We start from the raw sequence: 26,275 nt of genomic DNA, 5'->3' as shown, positions 1-26,275 counted from the left end.
TGCAGTACAGTGGTCTAGCTCCCATACTCAGCGTCTTAGATGGATTCTGCAGTTTGCACTCAAGTGTAAAGTACAATTGCTTGCACTTCTGATAACAACAAAGCTAATTGTGTGAACTCTGAGGTTCATAGTCACTCCAGCACAACTAAAGTAGATATTTCCTACAAAGACAAAGTTAGCACAATCTGTATGTAAGTAGAGATTAAACACACTCTATGTGTGACGCAGTGCAGAGCACAGGCACACCTTCCTTTTCTGTTAGCTTGGATTACCTTTGCTCTGGTGAGGAGTGCAGTGATCCAGAATGGGAGTGAGAAATGCAAAAAGATGCAGCAAGGTCCTTGACCAAGGCAGGTATTCGCTGGCTGCTAGTCAGGCACAGGGGGGTTCCAGCCTCCACCAGCATTTGCACATCCAGAGGCAGCCAAGGAATGCAAGTTCTAGGAATAAAAATATAAAATAAAAAAAAAAGAGGTAGGTATATTGCTAAACTGATGGGAAAGGTCACATATCTGTCACTTTGCCTGTGTAAAGTAGATACAGTTTTTCCTGAAATTTGACAGCATTAATGAGGCTTAGAGATCTATAGCTGGAAGGCATTTCCAGGTATCCTTCAGTCCACTTCCTAGTACTGACACAGAATGAAGTATATCAAGCTGTTCCTGACAGATGCTTATTTCATAACAGCTTCCAATGAAAGCGATTGCACTATTACCACAGGCAGCATCCTCTCACAATATTTCACATCTAATTCTTCTAACTAGAATTTTTTCTAATGGCTAATCTAAATCTCTCATTACAAATTCAGATAATTTGTTCTTAATTTCTTACCTGCACTGGGCACAGACAAGTTGAATCAACTTCCTAACAACTGAAAATATTCTTAGCAGTTTGCTATATTTCTTCTTCAGTTTCCTCTTTTCTTTTCCCCTTTTTTTTTTTAGCCCAGCTTCCTTCTTTTCTTTCTCAGAGTGCAAGTTTTCTGACATTTCTACTGCTTTTCTCTCCACTTTCTAGTTTTTCCATCCTTTTTGAAAGGGATGCAAAACAGGGCTCTCTATTCTACCAGCAGAAAAAAAATCCAACACCAAACAGACCAGAAAAATGACCTCCTTTGGCTTAAGTGTGGCCCTATTATTAACGTTTCACAGAACATCATCTATCTGTTTTGCAGTCCTGTCACAGAACTGACTCATATTCAGCTTATGATCCATGTAATCCCAGGTTTTCTTCTACAGAAAAGACTGCACGAAAATTTTGAGCTCACTCTGAAGGGCAGACAAGGGTAGATCAAGTTGTGCTGTGACAGTTGTGAAGAAAGAGAGCCTCAGGGCCTGTATTTGCCAGCCACAACCAGACTGGACACAGCTTTAAAAATCTGCACTAAAAGCAGGGAGACATCAGTCCCCAGAGGAAGTCTTGATCCTGCCACCTGTTTTATAGGTAAATTCTTGCACTTATCAGACTACTTAATATTACAGAAAATGTGCTGAAACAAATGTAAATGGAGCCCATGGGCAGAGAGAAGTGAGGAACAGAGGTAACAAACATATGCACATCATTTTATCCACTTAGAGACACCGGTCTGAAAACTGTCATGCCTATGACCTTAACCCTAAGCATGATGAATAAAAAACAGCAAAAGCCACTAAATGTATGTTTTCCTTTAGATGTCTTCTTCTCACTTCACTTCTGCCTCCAACTTAGAACAGGTCTCATCCCATCTAACTGTTCTCAATCTAGCATAACCTCTAAGCTTGCCTTTCAGGCTTCCTCTACAATCCAGGAGTGGAAGAACTACCTCACAAATTCTAGATTCATTCCACTCCAAAATAAAAGTCTTAGATACATGGAGTGAATCACCTTCTGAAAGCACTGTCTCTCCATTGACTAGCAAAGTGTAAAAACCAACCAGATGTCTAATTCTCTGACAGCCATAGAAAGGCAATCACAATTACTTCCTTAATGGTGGCTCAGGCTCTCTAATCCAGCTGATTGCTTTTCTAAGAAGGCACTTATAATCTGTTTTGTGCATAGCCAAACTCAATATATGTATGAGCATCCACAAAGTTTAATTTAAATGCTGAATATCCTCTCTGTTCTCTGTCTGCCACACATCCTCTGCTTCTATCTCTAGTTAACTATGGCAGACTGTCTTTTCCCAGCCATTCCTGGCAATACATCAACAACCAGCAGCTGGGTCACATTCATAGACTCACAAGAACAAGAAAAGCTATTAGTTAAAAATGATATTACCTCTCCCTGGCTTTCATTTGGCCTGGCATAAACTGACAATGGGGTATAATTTTTTTTCCCCTGACTACATTTCTTACAGCACGTAGAAGGAAGTGTAATTTGCTCTCACAGCATTATTTCCCTTTCACACTTGGTTAACCATACTGCACTTCACGCAGATCTTTTCAGTCAGCTGCTGCAAGTCCTGGTCTCAAAATATCAGAAGTCAGAGATTATGCTGCCTCAGCTTTTTTAGAAGCCATAGGACTCTATGCTAAAACTACAAACCTTTCACTGATTTTATTAAAATAAAGTCCTTGTAGCAAGCTATATTCATGAAATACAAAATATTGACAGAAAATCTCTGTTGGTACATTTCTGAAGAAGAGCATATCTGAATTGATATAATAGTTCCAGTGCAATATCATCAGACAGACAAGGGACTGAAAGGCATAGAATCACAGAATCACATAGAATCACCACAGTTGGAAAAGACCTCCAAGATTATCTAATCCAGTTGTCCACCTACCACCAATATTTCTCCACTAAATCATGTCTCTTAGTACAATATCTAAACAGACCGAGGAGCTGAGACTCAACACTCTTTCGGAAAATAAATTTTTCCTAATATCCAACCTGAACCACCTCGGCACAACTTGAGGCCATCCCTTCTAGTCCTAAATCAGAAGCATGCACAGGCTTTTGCATATCCAGCTCCTGTATATTTGTATTCTGTAACTGGAAAAATTTAATTGCATGGAATTAATTAGATGATTGTTCCCCGCACCAGTGTTGGTGGTTTTGGGTTTGTGGGTTTTTTTTGTTTTTTTTTTTCCTGTTTTGTTTTGTTCTTTTTTTGCAGCTGAAACCTCTTTTTGAGCTCAGTAGTCTAATGTTGATATACGTTTTCAAACACTAGGTGGTGCCAAGGGTCCACACGTAACAAAAAGCAGACTGAAGAAGCAAAAAATGTTTAATTTAACGGCAATTTTAGTGTAATTGGTTGTTTGTCTATTCAGTGAATTAGTTTTAAGTCTGCTATTAAAATGTCTTGTTGTCTTGGAAATGATAGGAAAAATTCTATGCAAGATGACAGCAACTCATGTAAGCTCACAAGAAATTTGGTGCTGGAGAAGGTAAAGAGATCAGCAATTCAGAAGCAAAGTTTCAGTACAGGGATATTACCTGCATAGGCAGATCCAGATTCATTTAGTCCAAAACCTTTTTTCTGACAGTGTTCAATTCAAAGGAATTTCTAAGAGTCTTGTGGATGCGAATAGTGAGACTGCTACCTGTGGTCTTAGCCTGGGTTCAAACACTTACAAATTGGTTTAAGTTCTAGCGTATGAAGCCAAACTTTCCAAAAGGGTGTTTCCTTTAGGTGTCTTCTCTTCAAAAGGGTGTTTCTGATTCAAAAATTGGATATTCCTGCTAGATATATAAAAATACTATATAGTTGATCTATTTTATGACGTTAAAAAAAAAAAAACAACTAAAATGATGCAAATTTACTTAATAACAGACTCAAAAAATCTTCTGTTTCCCAGTTAGTACTTCCTTGAGTAAAAAATGTTATTTTTGCTTATCTTATCTGTCAGTCTTACTGATCTCAGTATGTATGAACAAATTCTTTAACTAGTGAATGAGAAACAGATTTATAATAGTTTTAAATTAGAAATGCATAATGTCTACCACGTACTGCTTTAGAGCAGTATTTGGGAATATAGGTGTCACACCTTCCTGAAGGACTTACTAAGAAACTCCTGTCTGTGAGATAATCACATCGATAGTTTGCAGGAAGTCTGCTATTAAGTTACTGGCAGAAAAGGGCAGAGTGAAGGAATACATGACACCTCATTAGCATTTCTATTCTGATACACTTTTGCTTCAAATTACTGATGCTCTTTTCCTTTCCCAATATGTATATGTCTGTACACTGTTAGATTTCTATGGAAAGAGGAATTTATGCCTGCCAAGGATATGCAAGAGGGTGCAATTGCCTTTCTCTGGGTTTCTGCAGAAGGGCTCACTCAGTTCATGGAGTTATTTGTCAATACATGTGCTGGATCCCATCCACGTTATCAGAAGGGTTATCAGAAGGAACAGCTACGTGTCACTGTAGCTGGACAGAGAGTCTGTTTTATGGATGTCTGCACAGTGCTGTGTCTCGGTGCCTTTTGTGGGAGCAGTATATATGTAAGTAAATCAATTTATTTTTAGAAGATTGGTCTTCTGCAAGACTACAGATATCTCTTACAGATACCTCTAAAGCACATTCACAAAGAGCAAGGCCCAGTCCACAGTTTACAGAAATGATGTGATGTAGCTCATCTTAAAGGAGAATGGGCAAACACAATGCACTGTGTCTCCATCGTTTCTGTATCCTGCATTTACTAGAACTATGCTACCTCAGTAAACTCATGTACTGGAGCTTTAGTGGGAAGGTGCACAGGGTAGACAAACATACTGAGAAGAAAACATCAGAATCCAAGCTGAAATCTCAGACTTCATGTGTCCTCATTTCCAACAGCTGTGTGTGTGGTTCATGTAACTAACGTTGTGCAATGATGGCACCAGACATCCAGGGAAGACCCAAGTATATATGCAAGTGCTGTCGACTACAATTCATAATTCATTCCATCTGAGAATGAGCACAAGTTGGAGTGTAGAACTCCCTTTGTTGGCTAAATGCATCTTGATGCCTAGACATTGAGCAGTCTTGCCTTAAGCATTCCTTTATAGACAGTCTCATTTCTTAGCCAAAAACTGATTAGATTCACAAGGCCGTCTTCATTTTCCTTACAAAACCACCTACACAGCATCAATTCAAGCCCAAAAGCAGGAATCTTCAAATTAAACAATAGTGCTGCAGTGCTCAGTAAGAAAGATATCCCCCCCCAAGAAAAAAAAAAAACAACCATCAAACAGGCAGTTTTATTTACAGGTAACCCTATAGTTTAACCCTTCTTAACTGGAAACAAGAGAAAATGAAAAATAACAGCACTGATAAGCCTGGAGAGCATATAATGATGACAATCATATCACTCCCAATTTAAGATCAGAAATACATTCATCCTAAATCTCAAAAAGCTGTCAGGGCTGACTGAGATAAGCAGCTACTGCTCACAGCTCAAAGTTCAGACTGAAAAGTGATGAGCTGACGGCTGCTTGAGCATCCCGTAAAGAGGATGCTCTTCTAGACTTGGCAATCAGCTTCCTAAGACAAAGGAAAAACGCATCATAATTTTCAGTCTGCTAGACAGAACTAATATGGAGCAGTAAAATGGCCCTGGGTGCCAGAACTGCATTTCCCAACTGCTTCTTCCTTTTTCCCAATTAAAACCAAATTTATAATCATGCCATACATTTCAGCTTTAATAACATGAGCTTTATATACATGCTGACCTAAGAAGGGTGATTAAGTAGAAGTAAGTAGGAATTAAGCTCAGAGTAAGAAATTGATTCAGATCACAGCTCATTTACCAGTTTATGACCATTAATGAATTTTATAAGCTATGTCTGACTTTGTCACTTGGAAAAAAACCTCTTAGTACTTACCTGTTTCATAGTGGAGCTGTGGTGTCTAATCTATTAAACTTTGAAATGCGCTGAGAGCTCCAGAAGAGGTCAGGAACAAATAAGATATATCTGAAAGTGCAGAAAATGATCTGAACAAAAAACAGATTTGGATAAATTAATGTGGGGAATATATACTTGGTTTCACTCTATTAGAATGAATGGCATTTTGCCTGGAATATGAGTCATAGGAGAACTTTACATTCTAAGTGTAAGACATTGCTAGGCAAGACAGAATGAGGAATAGTAATCTGAAGGATAAATTGCAGGAAGAAATAAGTAGAAATACGCTGAAATGATGGCAATAATGCATGAAGATCTACAATAAGACAAAAGGTAATTTTGTATCTTATTACTTTGAAAGCCATTCAAGCTAAAATGCTCAATGATTCTGCTGAGAGAATTTCAAGGCAAGAAATAGAACACGTGAGAGCTTAGGACAGCGTGTCTCAGTCTGGGAGACCTGGCTCTGGAAAGAATTTTCAGTAGAGGTTGGATGAATCACAGCCTGAGCTCTCATGAGTCACTGCAAAACCTTCATTAACTCCTGTAGATCCAAATAAACATTTGCAATACCAACTGCAATTTGCAGAGAACAGTGATGGAATAGCACTAATAGCCTCGTCCAAACCAAAGCTTTGAAGGAAGTGAAATGTGAGAAAAAACAGATTCAAAATCCATGAGGAGACTTGAGCCAGCCAAGGCGTTATACAAAAAAGGCATTCTGATCCTGCCATGGCACAAAGGCTGACAGCAGATGAGTACTTTTAGCTGAAAACTAATGATTAAAAAGAGAGAGCTGCAAGTGGAGAGAGAAAGCCCAGTCATAGCGAGAGATCCTTGCTGTGTTGTGAAATTCCTCTGATTTAAATCAAACACAAGATTGTACCAACAGAACTAACAGCAAAGAGGAACTTGTGACTTGTGAAGTCTTTGGTGCTGCAAGAGATCAAAAGGCCAGCACATTCAACTGTGCCTCTACACTGAGGACTGTGGAAAGGCACACAAAAGTCTCTGGTGCGTTCCCTTGTTCCCTTGGGTGCTGCTCATCAGCACAGGTCTGCTGGCTGCACAACTCCAGCCCAGTTCCAGCTTTGATGAGCTGTGCACAGGCAACACTGGAAGGAGCAGCAAGGGCAGCTGTAGTGAGGCTCTCTTCACTCAGCAGACTCTCAAAGGCAGTGAGCCCAACAGAAGCCTAAATATTGCTATATAGCACATTTAACTAGAGCTGTGCAGAAGTGCTTCAAACATCTAAAAAGACTGAGTCACCACCAAACCTGATAGTTGCCACATGGTTAAAGTGCTGCTTCTGTACTGCTACCATATTTTCTATGCCGTGGTAACTTATTCATGATCAAGGACTCATCAAAGTTCCATGTATATCCCTTGGAGAGATACGAGCATCTTTTTGAGCCCTGAGTTTCACCTATTCCTCTTCTGGCATGCTAGCAGTGGTGGCATTTATGGCAACATATTAGCTTTTAGACTTGCTTGAAGCACTCCATTTGTTTAGAGGTTGAAAATCCATTTGTTTGCTATTGAAACATTATTCATTACTTTTATAAGGGACCTCAAAGAATTGATGTTGCCATTTCCATCCTTTGTGAAACATGTCTGCTCCTGTGGTGGCTGGAAGAGATCTCTGGTTAAGAAGTAAGATTGCAGCTGAATCTACACAAGTGAGTAGTGGTATCATGAACAAGGATGTAAAGGCCATAAGGAAGGTAACCAGAGATGGGCTTGAATAGAAGACTCATGAAGAACAATCCCAAAACCAAAATGGGTGCAGAGGAGGTAAGCAGCAAAGGAGGTAAGCAGATGACTAAGCCTCAGGGGAGAACATTGCAATCAAAGGGTAAGGGAACATATCAGAAGCAATAGAGAGGAAAAGAAACTTGAAGAAAATGTGAGGCACGTTTGGCCATCAGGCTTTTGAAAAAGTCTTGGATGCAGGGTACTCTGGATGGAATGAGAGATGTGTTGGAGGCAAGGACTGGGATTAACAATTTTGTGTTACCTAGATCTCACCTGCTCTGGAACCACACAGCATTAGAAAAATCTCCACAATTGATTTTTCAAAAGTAAGGACATACGAAACACAAAAGCATGTCAGTTTGAAATAAGGAAAGCTGTGAATAACATATCCAAGTGACACTGGGATAAAGGGGATACACTGCCAAAGTACAACTACTACACTTTATCTTTACTGCTTGCCAAATGCAGCCCTATGCGGTGTCATTAACGGAAGCCAGTCTTAATAAATGTCATTTATGTAGAGTATTCACAGACTCTGATTCAATGCAGTTATTGCTAACATTACAGCAGTTCTGCTTCGAGTCATTTTTGATTGAATGTGCTACAGACTGCCAACAGATTTGCAGATATTACTTCCATGGGACTCATGGAGAATTATTTCTTGCAACAATAACCTGGTCAGAAGTGATATCTAGTACTTTTTACACATTAAACAGCCTAAAAATATGCTTGATGATTTAATCTAGGTTTGGCTTGCTGCTATATTTAAAATCTACCCACTTATGCTTTCAACAACAGAAGATTTCTCCACACACTTTGACGCACTCTGCCTAGATTGTTTTCGAATGCCTCACACATGCCTTCTGAATTTGGGGTTGGCAATACATTAAGCTTATTACCCGGGATCTCACTCTAGGCTGTCAGTTTTATTTAAATTCCATTCTGTTTTTCAGCTTGATTTATCTGACTTGGTTCAATGCCCAGCAAAGTTAATGGAAAGTTTCTATTGACCTGAAAGGAAGTTAAATTAAGGCATGTTTGTCTGTTTAGTTGTGGCATTAAAATTATTTTTCCCATTATGTTCTTCACATTTAAAATGAGTTAGCAAACTGTCACAGAGTCCTGAACTGTTTTCTGAATAGAGAGATGTGAGAAAGAGTACTGCTCAAGAAGTTTTCTGCTCCAGCTCTCATTTAAATGAGCAGAAACTGTTTCATTTCAGCAGTGGAAACTGAGCTGGAGCTGAATATCACAGTTACGTTTATTCCAGGATTTATTCCAAGAAGTGAAAATCTAATATGAAAAACAGATGGTTTTGCCCTTTCTGGGTTTTTATTAAGTTGAAGAGAAGGTAGGATCTCAGTGCTGTTCACAGTTGCATGAATTTCCTGACATGCAATTTGTTGGCTTCAATTCCCAGAGATCTATGGAACTATCAGCTTTCATCTTAAAAAGGGACAATGAACAAAAGGTAAAATGTCAGTTAACTGCTCTGAACGCTACAGAGCAAGGTGGAAAAACCTAAGACCTCAAAAATAAGAAGGCCAAGTCCCTGCCCCCAAAATGACTTGTGATGAAATGTTATGATTTTTAAATCAGCTTCATACTTTGGAGATCTGCTTCACTTTGAACTCTTGGGTCTTGCTAATGCCTTTGTCTCATGCCTTTGTGCTGGATAATTTATGCTCTGTGCCACAACATTTCCAAAGACTCGGCAGAATCAGTACTCCCATCATGCCAGAGGCTGTCCAAAAAAAAAAAAGTCTCAAATTTTAAAAGGGGGAAAGACTTATAGAATGTTAGCAAAATTAATTTTATCATGAAATAACATAAAAATTGAGAAATGATTGAGAAATTCTGTTTAAACAAAACCATCACAGTCTGCCTTGATTCTTGCATAAATATCTTGCAGCAGATATGAGATGATTTTGCGAAAAAAATGCGTACGAAGGAGTCAAGATATTTTTTTCTAGAAGGAAACCTGTGTCAGATATAAAATACAATGTAGTTTCAACAAACATTTCTCTATGTGAATGTTTCTGCATATATGAATAGCTATTTGAAATTCCAAAGCTCTGTAACAGGTATAGATGTGATTACTTATCTCCTCACATCATTCTGTATGTGATCTATTGCTCATTTGCTGTGTCCAAATTTCTTCAACAGAAATTACTGGAAGAGCATTTTCATAGTATACTGCTCATAAAAATGTCTAAATACTTTATTAGCTCTATATACCTGGATGTCTGATACTCTTTTGCTATGCTTCACAAAACTGCTCGCTGTTTTCACAGGAATGAATCTGTGGTGCTGCCTGGGCAGTTGCAGTGCACTCTGATCCTCAATGGGCATGCAAACTGTCCCACCAAATCAGGAGGTCACAGATAAAATTTTTAGGAACTTATTGCACATTACTTCTTATGCTTTATCACACTGATTAACATTTAAGTTTGCAAGTCAGGCTAAAATATTTTATCTCATCTTTGCTAAGTAGGCATGGATACAATATTAATAGTAAAAGGAACTACTGCTTATGGTACCTGGCCTGTTTTGTGATTAAGCGATATTCATTAATATGTTTGGCTTCAAAGTTCAGAAGAGGTAACAGACAACATATTAGAAATCCATTCCCAGAGCCTGATTTCATTTCATTCCCTGCCAGCTGATTTCATTGGCTAGCTGACAACAGAAACATGCACCAAGTGGAGCATTACTATCTAAATATCCATCCGTTACATGCTTTCATTTTCTGTACATCTCTCCCTGTCCCTTCCAAAAGGCACCTGTTTTTAATTTCTCAGGCCAAATAGGGAATGAGAAGGGGATGTGAGGAAAATTCACAGAGAGTTTAAAAGTTCAGTATGAAGACTCCCCTGAGATCCTCATTTAAGCCTGTACTAGGTGCCTGCACTTCAACCATGGGGTAATTACAAAATCATCTTATGAGGCAGTTAGAGAGGGCCACTTATGTCACGTCCTACCAGCCTGCAGGAGCCATTACAGGGGAAAAAACATCACATGCACGTCTAATGTGAGATGAATCACAGCCTGGAAATAGATTTTCTCTCTCCACTGATGGTCAGGGGAAAGATACATGGATCTGTTGGAGTGTGTCCAGAGGAGGGCCACAAAAATGCTCCAAGGGATGGAACACCTCCCCTACAAGGACAGGCTGTTCAGCATAGAGAAGAGAACACTCCTGGGAGACCAAGAGTGGTCTTTAAGTATCTAAAGGGAGGCTGTAAGAAAGAAGGGGACAGATTCTTTGGAAGGATATGCTGTGATAGGACACAGGAAAATGGTTTCAAACTAATAGAGGTGTGATTTAGACTGGATATAAGGAAGAAGTTTTTTTTATAATAAGGGTGGTGAAGCACTGGAACTGGCTGCCCAGTGAGGTGGTGCATGCTCTGTCCCTGAAGATATTTAAAGTCAGACTGCACAGGGCTCTGAGAAACCTGATGTAGCTGTAAGTGTCCCTGTTCAGTGCAGGGAAGTTGGACTAGACAACCTCTAAGGGTCCCTTTCCAACTCATATGATTCTACAATTCTGATTCTATGGGGAACACAAGGTGATTAACTCAGACATCAGATTAACTTGGCATCTAACTTTCAGTTGGTGTATGATGAATCACCACAAGGGAAAAAGGGAAAGCAAGAATGCAGTAGTCTAGTGAATGTATAGGGAGCCTAGACTGACTCGCCCATGCATATATCCTTATGACATGGATATTTATGTTTGCTCAGACAAATCCCACCTTTCTAAACAGGCCTGGCTTCCACTCCAGTTGACCAGCCAGTCTACGGTTCTTAAAGCAGACTCTTGTATCAACTGGGTTTCTGTCACATGTGCCTCACAGCGCAGCTTCCACCTCCTCACTAAGGTTTTTTCTTGCTCAGCCTCCAGGCTTCACAAGTATGAAAGTCAGCTAAAGGGTCTTTAGACTAACCACAAAGGTACTTGTCCGTTTTCTTGAAAAGTTCCAATGAAGACAATTTTACAGCATGCCTATATAAATTATTTTAGCACCTTACATAGTAGAATGATGATAACCAATCAGCCTAATTCACAGCAAGGAGCATATATGCATAACATGAATTATTTAACTATTTTAAGGATGAAGACCAGCTGAGCACTACATTTTGCTAATAACCATTCATGCATTGGAAAATAGTTAAAATCTCCATGTAACCTTCTCTTTTTTAAGTGAACAAACTCATTCCTCTAGCTTTGCTTTGCGTTCTCTAAAATCTGCCATCAGAATTTTCCATCTGAGTGTTTAAAAGGATCAAATAGAGCCTAACAATTACTTCCCCTGTTTAAAATACGACATCTCTGCCCATTAGCCTAGAATGATGCTATTTAGTTGTCTCAGACGTATTTTGTAAGATACTTTGCTCCCACACATTCTGTATTGCTGCAAAGGTGGTTATTTTCTGTATATATGCTACTGTTTCTTCCTTTCTTGCCAAGCTAGTTATTCACTTAAACAAGAAAATTAGACTGGTTCATCTAATGACAGATTACTCTGGGGAGCTTGTGGGTGAACTGTTATCAGTGTCTTATCTCAGCACTCACATATATTGATTCTTCAGTGTTTTATTCCAAAACAAAGTTAGGCTGATGAGTCTATAGTTGGTGACTTTTCTTTGCAGCTGGATAACTATCATTTCTTTTTTCCAAACCTTGCAGGGATCCTTGCAGAGACTAATTTCAGCTAATTACTTGAGTAAAATGAAAGTCAATAATACCACATGTAATGGTACAGCAAAATCAGTGAGCAATTGTAGATAATCTACTGTTGGATACAGAACAGTCACTGCTCTACATAAAGGTAGTATCTCTATCCAAAGTCAGACAAACTTAATCCAAGTTTTACGCTCACTGGATTAATCTTGAAATCCTTCTACAACTGAGACTCCCCCTACATTCGTTTCGTTTTTTTCCTGCACACTTTTTGCTGCTTACCTAAACCTTTCCCTTTTTATAGCTCCAACACTTACTCCACGTTAATCTCTGGCAGTTTGTATCATTTGCCCTGTGCAAAAATATAACTGCCTGCTTTCCGCTTTAACAAAAATCCTACTGTGTAGATCCTCAATGTAGACCTATACAAGCCGTGTCTCAAAGATGACTTATTTAATCCTTTGAACCTTTAATTATGATTTAGTTTCAACGCAAGAAAATTCCTGATTTGAATAGTTAATTTTATCTTCTTCTCCATTTCCACATTTTCGTTATTTCACCCAAAAAGTTTTCTTCTCATTGATTAGTAATCTAGTGTTCATTTGCAGCAGAATGTAGTCTCTACATTGTCTTCTTTTTTCCTAATCAGTAAGAAAACTTTTTGATTTAGACAAGCCCTCGTTCAACATAACTGGTATTTTCTTGGTGTTTATTTATTTTTTATTCCTGACTAATGACATTTAGCTGCACACTGGAGTTCAACTATAGCACTAAACATGCAGAATTTAAAAGTAATGTTTTATTACTTATTAAAATGAGATTAAATTCCTAGCTAAAGAAATAAAAAGAGTTGATACTACAGTAGTGTTGTGGTTCCTTTGAGGAATGAAAATCTGGCAGATAGCTCTCCTGTGTCTCCTAAGTTGCAGAAGAGCTCAGCTGCCAAGTGCATAAATGAAGGTTCTTCTCTATCCCAAGTTCTGTGAATGCCTTCTACCCACAGCAGGAAAGAGTCTTTTACAGACAACAGGAACAGTGCAAATAATCAGCAGTTTGCTAATACCAGTAACAAAAATGACAGTGATGTCAAAATATAGACATATTTTTGTAGAAAATTAGAGCTTACATAATAGGATGTTGTTATACTTTATATAGTTATCTGCAGTTGTTTCATAACAATAGTTTTTCACACCATAGAAGTGTTGCCTTTTCTAACCCTATTTTCCCCATCAGACTGTTTGAAAGAACACTTGCCATCATCTACAGGCTGAGATTGGCAGGAAGGTGTTCAATGTGAAAGGTGCTTAATTGAGGAGTTGGCACCTCAGCCTGAACTGAAATAGCCTCATAAGCATGCTGCAAATATTTTCCTATTGCCCGAACTTCTCAGCAGGGAGGGACTTGGCAGAGAGCTAAGGACTGTGTGAAGGGTAGAGTCTGTGATCTGTGTAGTTAAGAGCTAACACCAAGCTTATTTCACTGGCAGCTGCTGATGGCCCTGCTGGTCACTTGCTATGTTTGCCAGATTAGTTTTGTAAGCAAATCAAGGAATACCTATAACTTTCAGACTAGTCAGTCTTTTCAGAAAGGAAAAAAAAAAAAAAAAAAAAAAAAAAGATTTCTGCTAGTGAGGAACTCTTTTCAGTTGAACAATTTAATAATTAATAATGAGCAAACTACCTATATCTGAAAGCAAAACGAAACAAACAAAAAATCAAATTACAGCTCTGCACAACAGAGAGACAAAAATAAATTTGTCAGTGATCCTATTGTATTTCTGCTGTGCTCTGAACTGCAACTCACAGATATTAGAGACTGCTTTATAATTGTGATAGCATGCCTGATACCACAATAGAAAATGGATTATATTGGTAAAATATGATCTCTTTGTTTTGGTTGACAGATGTCTCACAGAAAAAGCAGAGTTTTACACATACTGACTTCAGAAGACCATAACTACATTTATAAACTAGATGAATTAAAACAAATGGGTGCTGGCTTACCTGCAGACTGGGCTAGTGAGGAAAAGAAAATGGATTCAAGCACAGCTGAATTGCATAATGTGAGACATGTAGTTCACTGGCTTTTGGTAACAGTACCAGCTGTTCCTAACGCCTTTTTTATATGGAGCACACCTGCAGTGCAGCAGAACCATCTCAGCATTGCTTCACAAGTACTGGCAGTAGTAATGGGTTTATAAGATCCCAATTTTCTTCCTGTAGTTTAAGAGCAGCTTACCAACCAGTGCTCTTACAATTACTGAGGCTCTGAAATATGTGTTTGCCCCAGGTTGTAAAATCACTATACATACTTCCCAATATCTAATCACAGTGCTTGATGTGAATATCATGAATAGCTGTGCAGACCTGGTGTTTTCCCCTTGTTTCCTTCTGAGAGAGTTCAGGTGACAATCTGAGTCAGCCCCTGAAGCTGATTCTGCTACCGACACTGATACAATGACCTTGGTGAAGTCATTTGCAGCTGACTCTGCAAGAAACTTTGGTGCTCCAGTGCCTCCTTGTTAGGCTAAGTCGTGTGCAATGGTACTTGATGTGAGCACTGCAGTTCTCCTGCACAAAAGCCTGTGTGTTGTTGGGTGTTGAGGGATGGAGATCCTCAAAAAGCAGCAAGCTGTCTGAGAAGCGACCTAAGAAGGATAAAAGTCTTCCCCGTTAAGGGTTGCTAGGTATCTAATTCTAAAGATAAAAAGGGGAACTTGTCTTCAGTCAGGCTTTCCCTATTCCATTCTAGAGATAAAAGATCTACAGATAAGATAAAAACTATTCTTATAGAAAACACAGTGGATGATATAGGAGTTTCTTGATTAACTGACACTTATTTAACTACTGATTATTGAAAATAGCAGTTCACTTCAGAGCTGTACTCACAAAAATGATACTCCAGTGAACTCTGGTTGAGACATAAAAAGATTTTACAATATTTCCTGAGCAGCCTGCTCTAGGTAGCCCTGCTTGAACAGGAGGTTGGACCAGAAAACCTCCCTTCCAACCTCAGTCATTCTGTGATTTTGTGATGGTAAACTAAGGCTGAACAATTAACAAAGCATTTTGTAGACACATATGTATGGCATTGCTTGGAGCTGATGAACAGCACGGTGAGCACAAGTGCCATTTTTGCACGAAGATCTAAAATCCAAGGAAGAGTTCCTCACACTGATCAAGTGTCACTTCTTGTTATCACCTTGCAGTCTTCTAGAACTCTCGCTGACAGATGCAAGTATTTAATTCATAGCTATACAACAAAGAACAGACAAGATGTTTTCTCACTCTTCACCGCACAATGCCTACCTGGAGTATGAATGATCTATTCATTCCCACCTAAGAAATCAGACAAACCAACCTATCTCAAGCAACAACTAACAAAGACCACATAAGATAAACTTAAATACAGATCTCCAAAGGTACTCTAGCATTTAGATGAGATTTTCACTCAAATAACCACATTTGATCTTCTGGACAGCCACAAGACTCAGGACTGATGCAGTGTATTTTTACTCCGTTCTCCCTTCTTTCTATTTGGCAGAACTGGAGAGCAAGATAAAATTTCCAAAGTGGTATGGCAAAATACATGCCACACTGCTACCACAAATAGCCCTTTGGTAGTCTGGCGAGCTGTCCTTTGGAAGTCATACAGCACTGGAAAAAGAGTAAGACAATTACTTGCCCATTTCCAAAAGTCATTAGCAGAAGTACATACAATCATAGAATATCCTGAGCTGGAAGGGACCTGGATGGTCATATTCCCCCAGGAATGGTCTGGTTAGCTGTGTCAGCTGCTGTGGCCAGTGAGGCCACAGGGGACACGGCTTTCTGCTGGGTGGGTGCCATGACCAAACTGCTGGAAGTGACATAGTGACAGCACCCTACCTGTGTGCCCTCCCAGGTGATCCATGGTGCAAACTGCTGTGCCACACCGTGACTACTGCACCACACCCTGCTTGTTCCACCTCAGTCACTACAGGTCCCTAGGGATACTTTGTACTTTCAGATATAGTTGTGTCCTCCTCAATGCAGCATAATCCTATTGACTCATTTTTTTGATTAAATGTCCTACAACAACCTGGATATTCCTTAAACTTTGGTAGAACTGGAAGAATATATCATAACCTGTAAGTGTCCAAATAACAGTAAGTTAAACTGACATTGTTTTATATATGTAATGTTTAACAAATACTACATTCCCTGCCTAAATTTAACCAGCACTCAAAGTTGAACAGTTATAAAGAAAAAAATCTTTATACAAAATAAAGAACTGTATAGCTCAAAGTATTAAGTAAAACTCGCAGGGTAAAACTTGCGTGCACGCAAGTGAATACATACAGTCTTATGGAAAACTGAACACACAGAAAAAAAAAATACAAAAACTATGCTTTATTTGGTTTCTGAATTAATCAACTCCTGTGTTAAACTCTTATCATATTCTGCCCTGGACACTTGGTAGATTATATAATAACACACACAACAAAGACACAGGCACAATGACCTCCTACTGTAAGGGAAAATTAATGCTTAACAAGTGCTCAGGGACAGAAGCGTGCATTTGTGCATCACACTCTTTTACTGTTGCTAGTATTACAATTCCCTCTCTCAATTAAGCATTGACTTTTCATTACCAGTACAAAGGCAGGAATAAAGCAAGAGCATATGGCACTTGATGGTAGAGCAGTTGTTACAGAATTTCATTTCACAGCTCGTACACAACAGTTAAGCTTGGGTAATCTATAGATTCATCTCCAAACAAGTCTCGTGATTTTGTCATATACAGGTTTATATGGAAAAGGATCTGAAACTTTTATTAAATTGTTTAAATATAACAGCCTTTCAAAACCTTTTCCCTGGCACCCAGCTGCTGTATTTCTGGAAATGAACAAACCAAACAAGAACAAAAAACAAGAATTGTTGGCTTGATGCCAGCTCCGCAGCAGCCACGAAGGCCTTTTATCACACACAGCCCGGTGACACCGATGTGTTTGTGAACAGGAGCATACACATCAGAACAGTAAGTGTTTGTGACAATCTGGGATGTACAGAAACAAAATTCTCACCTTTATGTCAGCAAAAGCAGTAACGGAAAACTAAGGAGTGATTTTCTTTAAAATGGCCTAGTAACCACATTATAGTTACATGTGAAGAGACCCATTAACCAATAGAAAATTGCAACTATGAGCTCTATGCTTGCATATGAACTGAAACAGTTAAGCAACAGCTGTATTTAATCATAAAACTACAATGATGTAGAAAAAGAATTTTCAACATTTGTTTTCCCAATACCACCTGGCAGACAGGCATATAGTAAGTGCATTTGCTGGAAGCACTTATGCTTTGCTCTGAAAAACAGCCTTAATGAATTGCTAACATTGCCAAGTTCAGTCTGCATCTTTCAGTGCAAAGAGAGAGGCTAAGGAAGGAAGAAGTAGTTTCTTGAGCTTTTCTACCATTTGAAATCTAGTCTGGAAATACCTGCTTAATTGGGTAGATTGACCATCGCTTCCGTGACACCTGAAAACTGAACTTGCTATTTACTCAGTTTCAGAAATGTCTTGATGAACTATGTCAGAAAATAATCTTCATCAGCAATATCCACATGGAGAAGACTGCCCTCAGCTTTTTCCTTCAGTTTTTTTTTTTTTTTTTTTGTTTTGCAGGATTTCAAACAAATTCTTCAAGGCCCCTCCACCACATCCGCTCTTGTTGCCCTGACGTGGGTGAAATGAGCACTACTTCTCAACAGAGAATTCAAGTCTTCTGCTGATGTTGGACAGAGATGATGAACATGTGTATGCCTCATGCAAATTTTGTTACGTGAACTGCAGCTTCCATCCATAAAAGTTAATGAAAATTCAGGTTCTGATGAAGTTCAGATGATAACTTCTATAAAAGCAGAAGTCTTGAAGGAACAAAATTACTATAAAGCCAACTGCTTTTCACAATGAGGCACATTTATAATCCTCACTAACAGAAACGTTTGGCCCTTTTTTGTAAGGGCTGTCCTCATGCCTGATCAGATTGTCCATCCATTTCTACCGTTGGGAATAACAAAAATATTTCTGCTTAGTAGCAAACGTCAGCTGCAGTGTGGCAACGGTGTTCATTCTCTAATGATATTCCAGGTCGGTTTTCCTGTTATCAGTATACAGTTTTGCACTTTGCAACCTTCCTAAGTCAGTGAACTGATCAGTGAACTGGTAAGACAGTGGAAGCAAGAGACACAACCATGATCCCATGATGAACCACTGCTCACTGAGAAGATAGTTCTAGTAATATCTATTGAACAACCAGTGGGCACAAAGGCACTGGAAACAAAATTTCTTCACATAAACAATAAACAAATCTCTTTCAATTAACCAAATGCTGTTTGCATACAGCAGTGGCACTAAAAAGCTGTACTGAAAGAAATTCAGAAGCATTATCATTACTTAGTTTCAATAGCACTATCTGAACAATTAGCAGAACAATTAGAGGTACAGAAGTTCTCACTGTACATTTCACGTCCATCATGAAGGCTTTTTTTACTTCCTGACTCTAAGAAATCTTACACTGGCTTTCTTGTCATCTGGAGACAGTTTGCTGTCTTTTGATGTAGAGTTTTCTCCTTCTCCTGGCTTACTGTCTTCCACTGAATAATGAATTTCTCATACTGTGGTCTGTTGTTTCCATGACTGGGAAATGTACAGCTCTGTTAGGAAAATATAGTAATGCAGTTCATTGTGTTCATTGTGTTACTTCATGCAGCTGTTTAATTCAAGCTATTGTTTATTATTTTTTGCACGTAACTCTTGTGTTTACTGGCAATACAAAGGCAGCCCTAAAGTACTCCATACAGAGCAATGCCCAGCCAGTACAGAACCAGGTAAAAATTAAAATAGTCTTTATGCCTTGGAACTGTATCTCCAAATGACTAACCTGGGTTGTCCTTTCTCTAGCTGATGCAGCAGTAAGAATTGGGTAAATCAATCAGAGGAACAAATGGGAAGGATGGAACGAATGCAAGGGTAGAAAAAAAAACCTCTTCAGTGGTTTCTGCTCAATTTTTATCTTTTTTGGCTGCTGCACGCACAGAAGCATTCTTATAGCTGTTCCCTTCATTTCTCTCAGAAATCTGCATCAAAATGTTGTTTGTACATAGTAAGTAATAGCTCTAGCCAACAAACATGCAGAAAGAGCAAGGACAGTAGGAATTCAGCACTACTGAGGAAAATTCTAATCCAACTCAATTTGGCAGCACAAATCTCTTACATAACTTGTGATCTAGAGGACAGTCTGATCATCTGGGAACATTGATTTGTTCTTCTCAAGACATTAAACAAAAGTGGCAACTTTCCATAACAGATTTTCCTTTGCTTTTCAAGGCATAATGTTGCAAGAAAGGCATCACATGCTACTGAGACATTTCTAATATAATAAAAAAATGCTTTTATATGACAAATCAATTATACTGGAGTGGTATACAAATTTAAACCATAGTGCAGAGAGGCAGAACAGGGCCTGAGATGCAGCTTATAGTAGTAGGTCTCCAAAACAATGACTTCTGGGAGAAAAGGGCATTTCTGAAAGCTGACTGCTTACATCAGAACATCTTTCACACACCCCAGGAACTGAACATCTCATGAGAGTAAAAAAAGTCTGAAAGACCCCAAGCATGTGCAAACCACAACAGGCACCATCTGTAACCACTTAAAAAAAAAAAAACAACTCTCTCCTTTTTCCACCTGAGATACACTCCAACAAGCAAAAACAGCTGCCCAGCAATAGGGCATAAAAGCTCCATTCATAAACCAATTGTCAACAAAGAATCATATTATTTACACATTACAAAATGAAGTACACATTTACTGAATACCAGTATTTACAGCGTGAAATAATCCTGAACTGATACAATGCATTCAAGAATTACAGTCATATTTTTGAAATAAAGATGCTGGAAAACATTAGGAAGGCAAGAAAAGCTTTATATACAGAATGGCAAAACTAATCTTATAGAACAAATATACAAAGAATGAAGAGTTTGCAGAATATCAGAGGATCTTTCACTTGAAATCACCTCTAATAAGTCTGATTGAAAAGCTGAAGGTGAAGGCTAAGTTGGAAAGTTAAGTTGATGAAAATTGTCTAACTGAACTAAGGGAGGAGAAAAAAAAGTAATATGTATGTTAATATGTATGTGTGTATATATTTTATATATATATATATATATATATATATACACATATCCATTTCATCTTCTAAAAAAAAAGAAAAAAAAACAGGAACTCCTACCAACGACTCACAGAGTATCTTAAAAATCCCCAAACCATCTTACCTGTGATTTTTAGATTTCCTTCTATAAATGTGGGAGTTTTTGCAATTGTTCTAAAATACCACTCCTACCACAAGAAGACTTGCACAGATGTTCCAGTTACATTCCCCCAATTAATCCTTTCACATTAATTGGTTTACAACCTCCACTTCTAATAGTGCTCATACCTTTAATGCAATACTGCCAGTGCAGTAAGCGATTGACCAATTGCATAGAAAATACCCAACAGCTGTAGAGGACAAAAAAGAGGCAGAAAACAAATACTTTCAAGTGAGACCCTTCAGCAAAACTGCCTTACATAAATCCAGCAGGCAGTAACCAAATTCAGTCACCTCACCACAAATGATTGTTTCCAGCGTGACAGGAAAGATATTCTCTAGAACATACACTGAGCACTACCCTTGGTCTCATTTGAGCCTCTTCATGGTTGCCAGGGCCTGTGCATCATAGAATTGTTGTTACACAGGACAACGATCCATACGTAATACTAACTACTTGGTTTTCACAGCTACCTCATAATTTGTTTGTCAAATGGTTGAATGTTTTTACAATTGTACTGAGAAACACTTGCTGCAAAGCATGAGGTCCGTTATAGACATTTTTTCATCTGTACAAGGAACGTGCCACAGTGACGTACACTGACATTAGAATTGGTGTTACTGTACATAAGCTATTCTATGCACTTTCTGTTCAGTTTTTCACATTAACACACAGAAAGAACAGCAACTATTCAGTCTCTATCACACATGCAGCTGTCTCCGTAGTAGATAACAGAACAAAAGGAAATTTAAACTAGAAAATCTACTCACTGGGAAATTCCTGTTGATATTTTCACCATTATGGTTGAAAATAAGTTGCAAAACCGTAAGAATTTGCTAAGAACAGATGGTAAGAGGAATAAACAAAAAGGTCTAATTAAAATCCTACCATGAATTCAAGTTATTATTCTTTGTAAGAGAAATTGCTTTCTTACATAGAATTTACAAAAGGATGAAAGAAATGCAGCCTCACATGTTCACAGATGCTTCCTTCAGTCTTATCTCCAAACAGTGCTAAAGGGAAGGCAGCCTGTTTTGATCTTTCAATCTGACATTTATATAAACAATTATACATCACAGAATTCAAGAGCAAGTTTTCAAAACAAGCGTTTAGAATCCACACTAACTTAGGAAATAAGGAGACTGAGACCTGGCATGAGAAATTGATGCTCATTATTTTATTGCCTTGGGCCACCAGATGCTGTATGCAAAATCCGCTTAGGATTTGACAGGGGAATAGCTAATCAATCTTACTCTGCCAGTTCTTACTTTTGCAGCAATACACTGCATTTCAGTAGTTTAACAGCTTGCAATTCAACAAACCCTACTGTTGGATCAGAACAATGGAATTAAACTCTGAAAAGCAGCACTTTAAAGTGCATAATAGTTTAGGAATGAGCAAAAATATAAATACCTATAAGCACAGAAACTAGTTAATGATAGTACTTTAAAGACGTGATATAAGCTCTTATTTCATGTATCCGTTAGGTTTTACCACCAGACAAGCAGAAGATTCAAGACAGGACAACAGAACAATAAGTGCTAATCTCAAGGATTTGATACGATAGTAACACAGTTTCAACCTATCACTATGAGCTGTATCAGCTGCTGCAAACCATTACCTTTAAACACTAACATTAGTGCCAGAACAACAAAAATCAAATGTTGTATTCATTTCTACAGAAACAACCAGGCTGTCTTCTCCCCTAAACTCATTCCAAATAAGTGTACTATCTTCCAGAAAGTAACATTCATCAACAATATTGGACAAAGGTAAATGTACAAAGATGCAGAAGTCAGAAGTTCATGAAAGATCAATGTAATTAGACAGAAGTTTGCTTGTAGTTCTTCGTATCCAAGACCTTCTTGCCACACATTGAGCAGATGCCTACAAACACACAAAAGGTGTGTAAATTATTAAACAACCATTATCTTTTCGTCAAAAACATAGTTAGTATGTTTTTGTAAGGATAATTTTCAAGAAACTGACAATTAGAAATCTTTAACAATCTACCTGTGCACCTTCTCACCAGATATTGCACATTCAGAAGCAGTAATACGATTTTTAACACTAATTAATATTTGCAATATACATGTAATACTTCCACTTAAAAAATAAACTCTGAGAGCATTATGATTCACAGCAGCATCTGAAGCCTCTAATTTGCTGAACTACTGAAGGACAGCCAGGAAAGGATCCCACGGATAAAAATAGCATGTTACCAAACTTTATAATTCCTGTAGCCTGAGATGGACAGAAAGTAGCGAGGCTAAGGATATACAGGCACCAAGAAACTGATTGCTAAATGAAAGATTAACCGACAATTGAGAAAGCTGATAAGAATACAATTTCATAGAATTAAGCTAATTACAGAGTACAAGAGAGAATTATAATGGACACCAAGAATAGCTGAGAGTTGAAGTAGAGACAACTAATGACCCAAAGGACTTTGACCTAAACACAAAGAGTGGCCAGTCAGAAGACTGGAGCAGCAAAAAGTTCGGCAGGGACAGAAGGGAGAGTTTCCTCAGTGTTTCCCCCTTTTTCTAAAACAGAAAGGTGCCAAATATTCTGTCCAGTAGGACGCATCTTGCTTTGAGAGATCGCTCATCAGCAAACAAACAAAAAAATATATTAACTGACAGCTATTTCTGTTGCCTCTCTACAAATCATGACTTCATATAGGCTTCATTTGATTGGACACACATCTAAGAGTCCATTAGAAAAGAGAACAGCGGGGAACATGCTTTATTTACTTCAAAATCCATCCCATGCAGTGTTCACTCCAGATCTAAAGTGAGGAGTAACAAACTTTTTAGATGGTATCTAGATTTCAGAGACATGCAACAGTTGAAGCATCAAGACTGCAGCTGCTTCTAGAAATATGCTGCAATCTGAGCATCTTTGATGTTCAGAATCAGAATCTAACGTATTTGAAGTTTAACTTCTGATATTTTTGAGGTTTCTACCTGGAAGGACGCACAAGCAGACAAAAATAAAATCTTGATGCCCACCCAAAATGACAAGAAATTTAAGAAATAACAAGGTTCTATCATATGGAATTCAGACAGCCATCTAGTGAGCATGTAGCAACTAGAAAAGGCAGCCCTCCTTTAGCAGACTGCTAAACCACATACTCAGTGACACAGTGTGCAATTGCAGAACAATTAACATTATTCCATAAACCAAAGTCATTACTAGTTAGCTGTGACTCTACATCTAACAATTTGTCCACCCCACGTCTGCGTGCTAAGTGAATTCTTCAATATTAATGAAGTAACTGAGTTCATGTTGCTCTATTTTCCCCCCCATGGATTACAAGTTTGAGGCCTTTTGCTTACCCTCTCAAACTCACAAGTTTTATATTCTCCAGTAGAGATTTCATAAGGGTTCTGAGTCGCTGTTATTACAATGTTTGACCACCCTCATAGTGAAAATTGATTTATGTATATGAAATTAAAGACTTCTACACTCTTCTCTATCACTGTGCACTGTGATGGAATCAGAGGGTCATGACTCTCCGACTCCATCTTTTCTACAACTTCATATTAGTAGTTGAAGACTGAATCTCATCACAGCCTTCTCTTTGCAATAAAGAACAAGCTCAAAGAGTTCTACTTGTCTCTAATTTCAAACCAAAGTGGAGCAATATGGTACTCGGTGAAACTCACCTTTTTTATAGGCACATCCTTGACAATAGTGAGACCCAGGCTGATGGACAGAACTCTTACAAATTCTACATATTGCAAATTTGTTCTTTCCATAAGGATCAAACCTGGAAAAAAGAAGTACTTTATTTATGCACACTGAAATAAAGTACTTCCTTCACCTCATACTAAAAGCGCTATGTGAGAGAACACAGACAGAAACTACAGCAAAAACTATAATCAAGAAAAGGAACTTAAAGAGGTTAACTCCAACAGACTATAGAATTTCTATAGAAAAACTCTCACTTTCTCCATTACGAGAGATTTCTTGCATTACAGAGATAAAATTAATAAAAGCTGAACTAAAACCATGTATTTTTATTAAGATACAAGCCTATTTTGAACTCAAAATACATTCCAGCAGTGGCTTGCTCCTGGCTTAAGATAACAGAACATACTTTAGACATAAAGGAGATGCTCAAGAGATTGAACAGGCGATCTAAGCATGAAAGATCACAGAATCATTCGAGTTGGAAAGGACCTTTAAATGTCACATATTCTGCAACAAACAGGGACAGATGACCTTTTCAGCTCCTTTCCTAACACCAACACCAATTCCTATCAATTTTAGGGATGCCTGCAGCAATACAGCTACCTAGGCTCTGTAATTCCACAGAAAGTCTCCATGAAATACATACAGACACACTTTCACCAAGGAATAACATGTTGTAACTCTCTCCAAAAAAATGATTAAGGTGTATTTTGGATAAGTTTTGAGGAGTTACCCTGCTTTGTGAGAAAGTGAGGTCTCAGTTACAGAAAATAAACTTTTTTTTTTTTTAAGGTGAAATCAGAGTCAAATACTAACCTTGCTTTCTTTGAGGTCAATGCCTTGTTTTCGTTCAGCTTTCGGCCACCGCTTTCTATAAAAAGAATACAAGCACAAAGCAATACATTTCTATAGTTTGAAGCACACTGGAAAGAGCTCAGCTTCCAGCTGCCATACGTGTGCACGTGTGCTCAGTGATGAGAAGCACACAGCACAGAGCATGGGTAGGCACTGCGTATCATCCTTCAATATGAGGGGAAAGATCATCACAGAAACACAGACTCATAGAATGGCTTGAGTTGGAAGGGACCCCAAGGACCGTCAAGTTCCAACCCCCTGCCTCAGGCAGGGCCACCAACCTCCAGATCTGGTACTAGACCAGGCTGCCCAGGGCCCCATCCAAACTGGTGTTGAGAAGGGGCATCACAGCCTCTCTGAGCAGCCTGTTCCAGCACCTTACTACTGTAAGTAGTAGTAAGTTCTGTGAAGAACTTCCCCCTGACATCCAATCTAAATCTTCCCTCCTTGAGCTTAAAACCATTCCCCCTTGTCCTATCACCATCTATTCAAGTAAAAAGTTGATTCTCCCCCCCTATTTATGATCCCCTTTTAAATACTGGAAGGCTGCAGTGAGGTGGACGAGTTCAACGCCAGAAAGCTCAAGGCAAACAAACCTTCACTGAGCTCAAAGGAAACTACAACAGCGAAGAGCCAACCCGGTAACTACCGCAGAGGCTGGGGCTGCGACAGCCCGCGCACCTCGGCTAGACCCGCGGTGAACACCGTGCAACCGACGTTACCTGTGGTGTTTCTCGCCCCATCCTTCCACGTATCGGGAGTGATCACCGTGCCCAGCTTCCTTTCACCTGCGGAAAGAATAGAAACGATTAGAACTGCGCTGCCCGCCGCCCTCAGCCCCGGCCCGATGCCGGGGACCCCTCCGAGCCCACCGCACTCACACTTCTCGCACACCATGGCGGCTCAGCACAACAACCTCCTCTTCCGGGCCCGCCCCGGAGCTGACGCCATCCCGTTGCCGGGCGGCCGGCGTCCCGTGTAAGGGCCGGGTGGGCTCTGCGCGTTGTGTAGAGCTGGGGTCGTTATTCTGCCACGAAAAAAAAGCCCTTTTGGCCCCCTGAGAGCTCTCAGCGCCTTGCTGGCGCCGCTCGCCGCGTTGCAGGTGGGCGG

General features: G+C 39.0%; 1 protein-coding gene across 2 annotated transcripts; it reads right to left on the bottom strand.

Annotated features, from left to right (window-relative positions):
• Window positions 1-357: 357 nt before the first annotated feature.
• Window positions 358-26,137, bottom strand: CRIPT (CXXC repeat containing interactor of PDZ3 domain). Of its 2 annotated transcripts, none has more exons than XM_085219389.1 (5): window positions 26,047-26,137; window positions 25,888-25,953; window positions 25,127-25,181; window positions 24,283-24,386; window positions 358-440 (listed from the first exon to the last, which is right to left on the bottom strand). In XM_085219389.1, exons 1-5 carry the CDS (start codon window positions 26,060-26,062, stop codon window positions 373-375), a joined length of 309 nt encoding a protein of 102 aa, XP_085075515.1. In that variant the 5' UTR covers window positions 26,063-26,137; the 3' UTR covers window positions 358-372. The 2 variants fall into 2 exon arrangements, with proteins under 2 accessions (XP_085075515.1, XP_003203951.1); XM_003203903.4 differs by lacking the exon at window positions 358-440 and adding an exon at window positions 21,767-22,498.
• Window positions 26,138-26,275: the final 138 nt, after the last annotated feature.

Source organism: Meleagris gallopavo, chromosome 2, assembly GCF_905368555.1.
Source record: "Meleagris gallopavo chromosome 2, MGAL_WU_HG_1.1, whole genome shotgun sequence".
Lineage (NCBI taxonomy): Eukaryota > Metazoa > Chordata > Aves > Galliformes > Phasianidae > Meleagris > Meleagris gallopavo.
The sequence above is the reverse complement of the archived record's forward strand: the minus strand, read 5'-3'. Positions and strand labels throughout refer to the sequence as shown.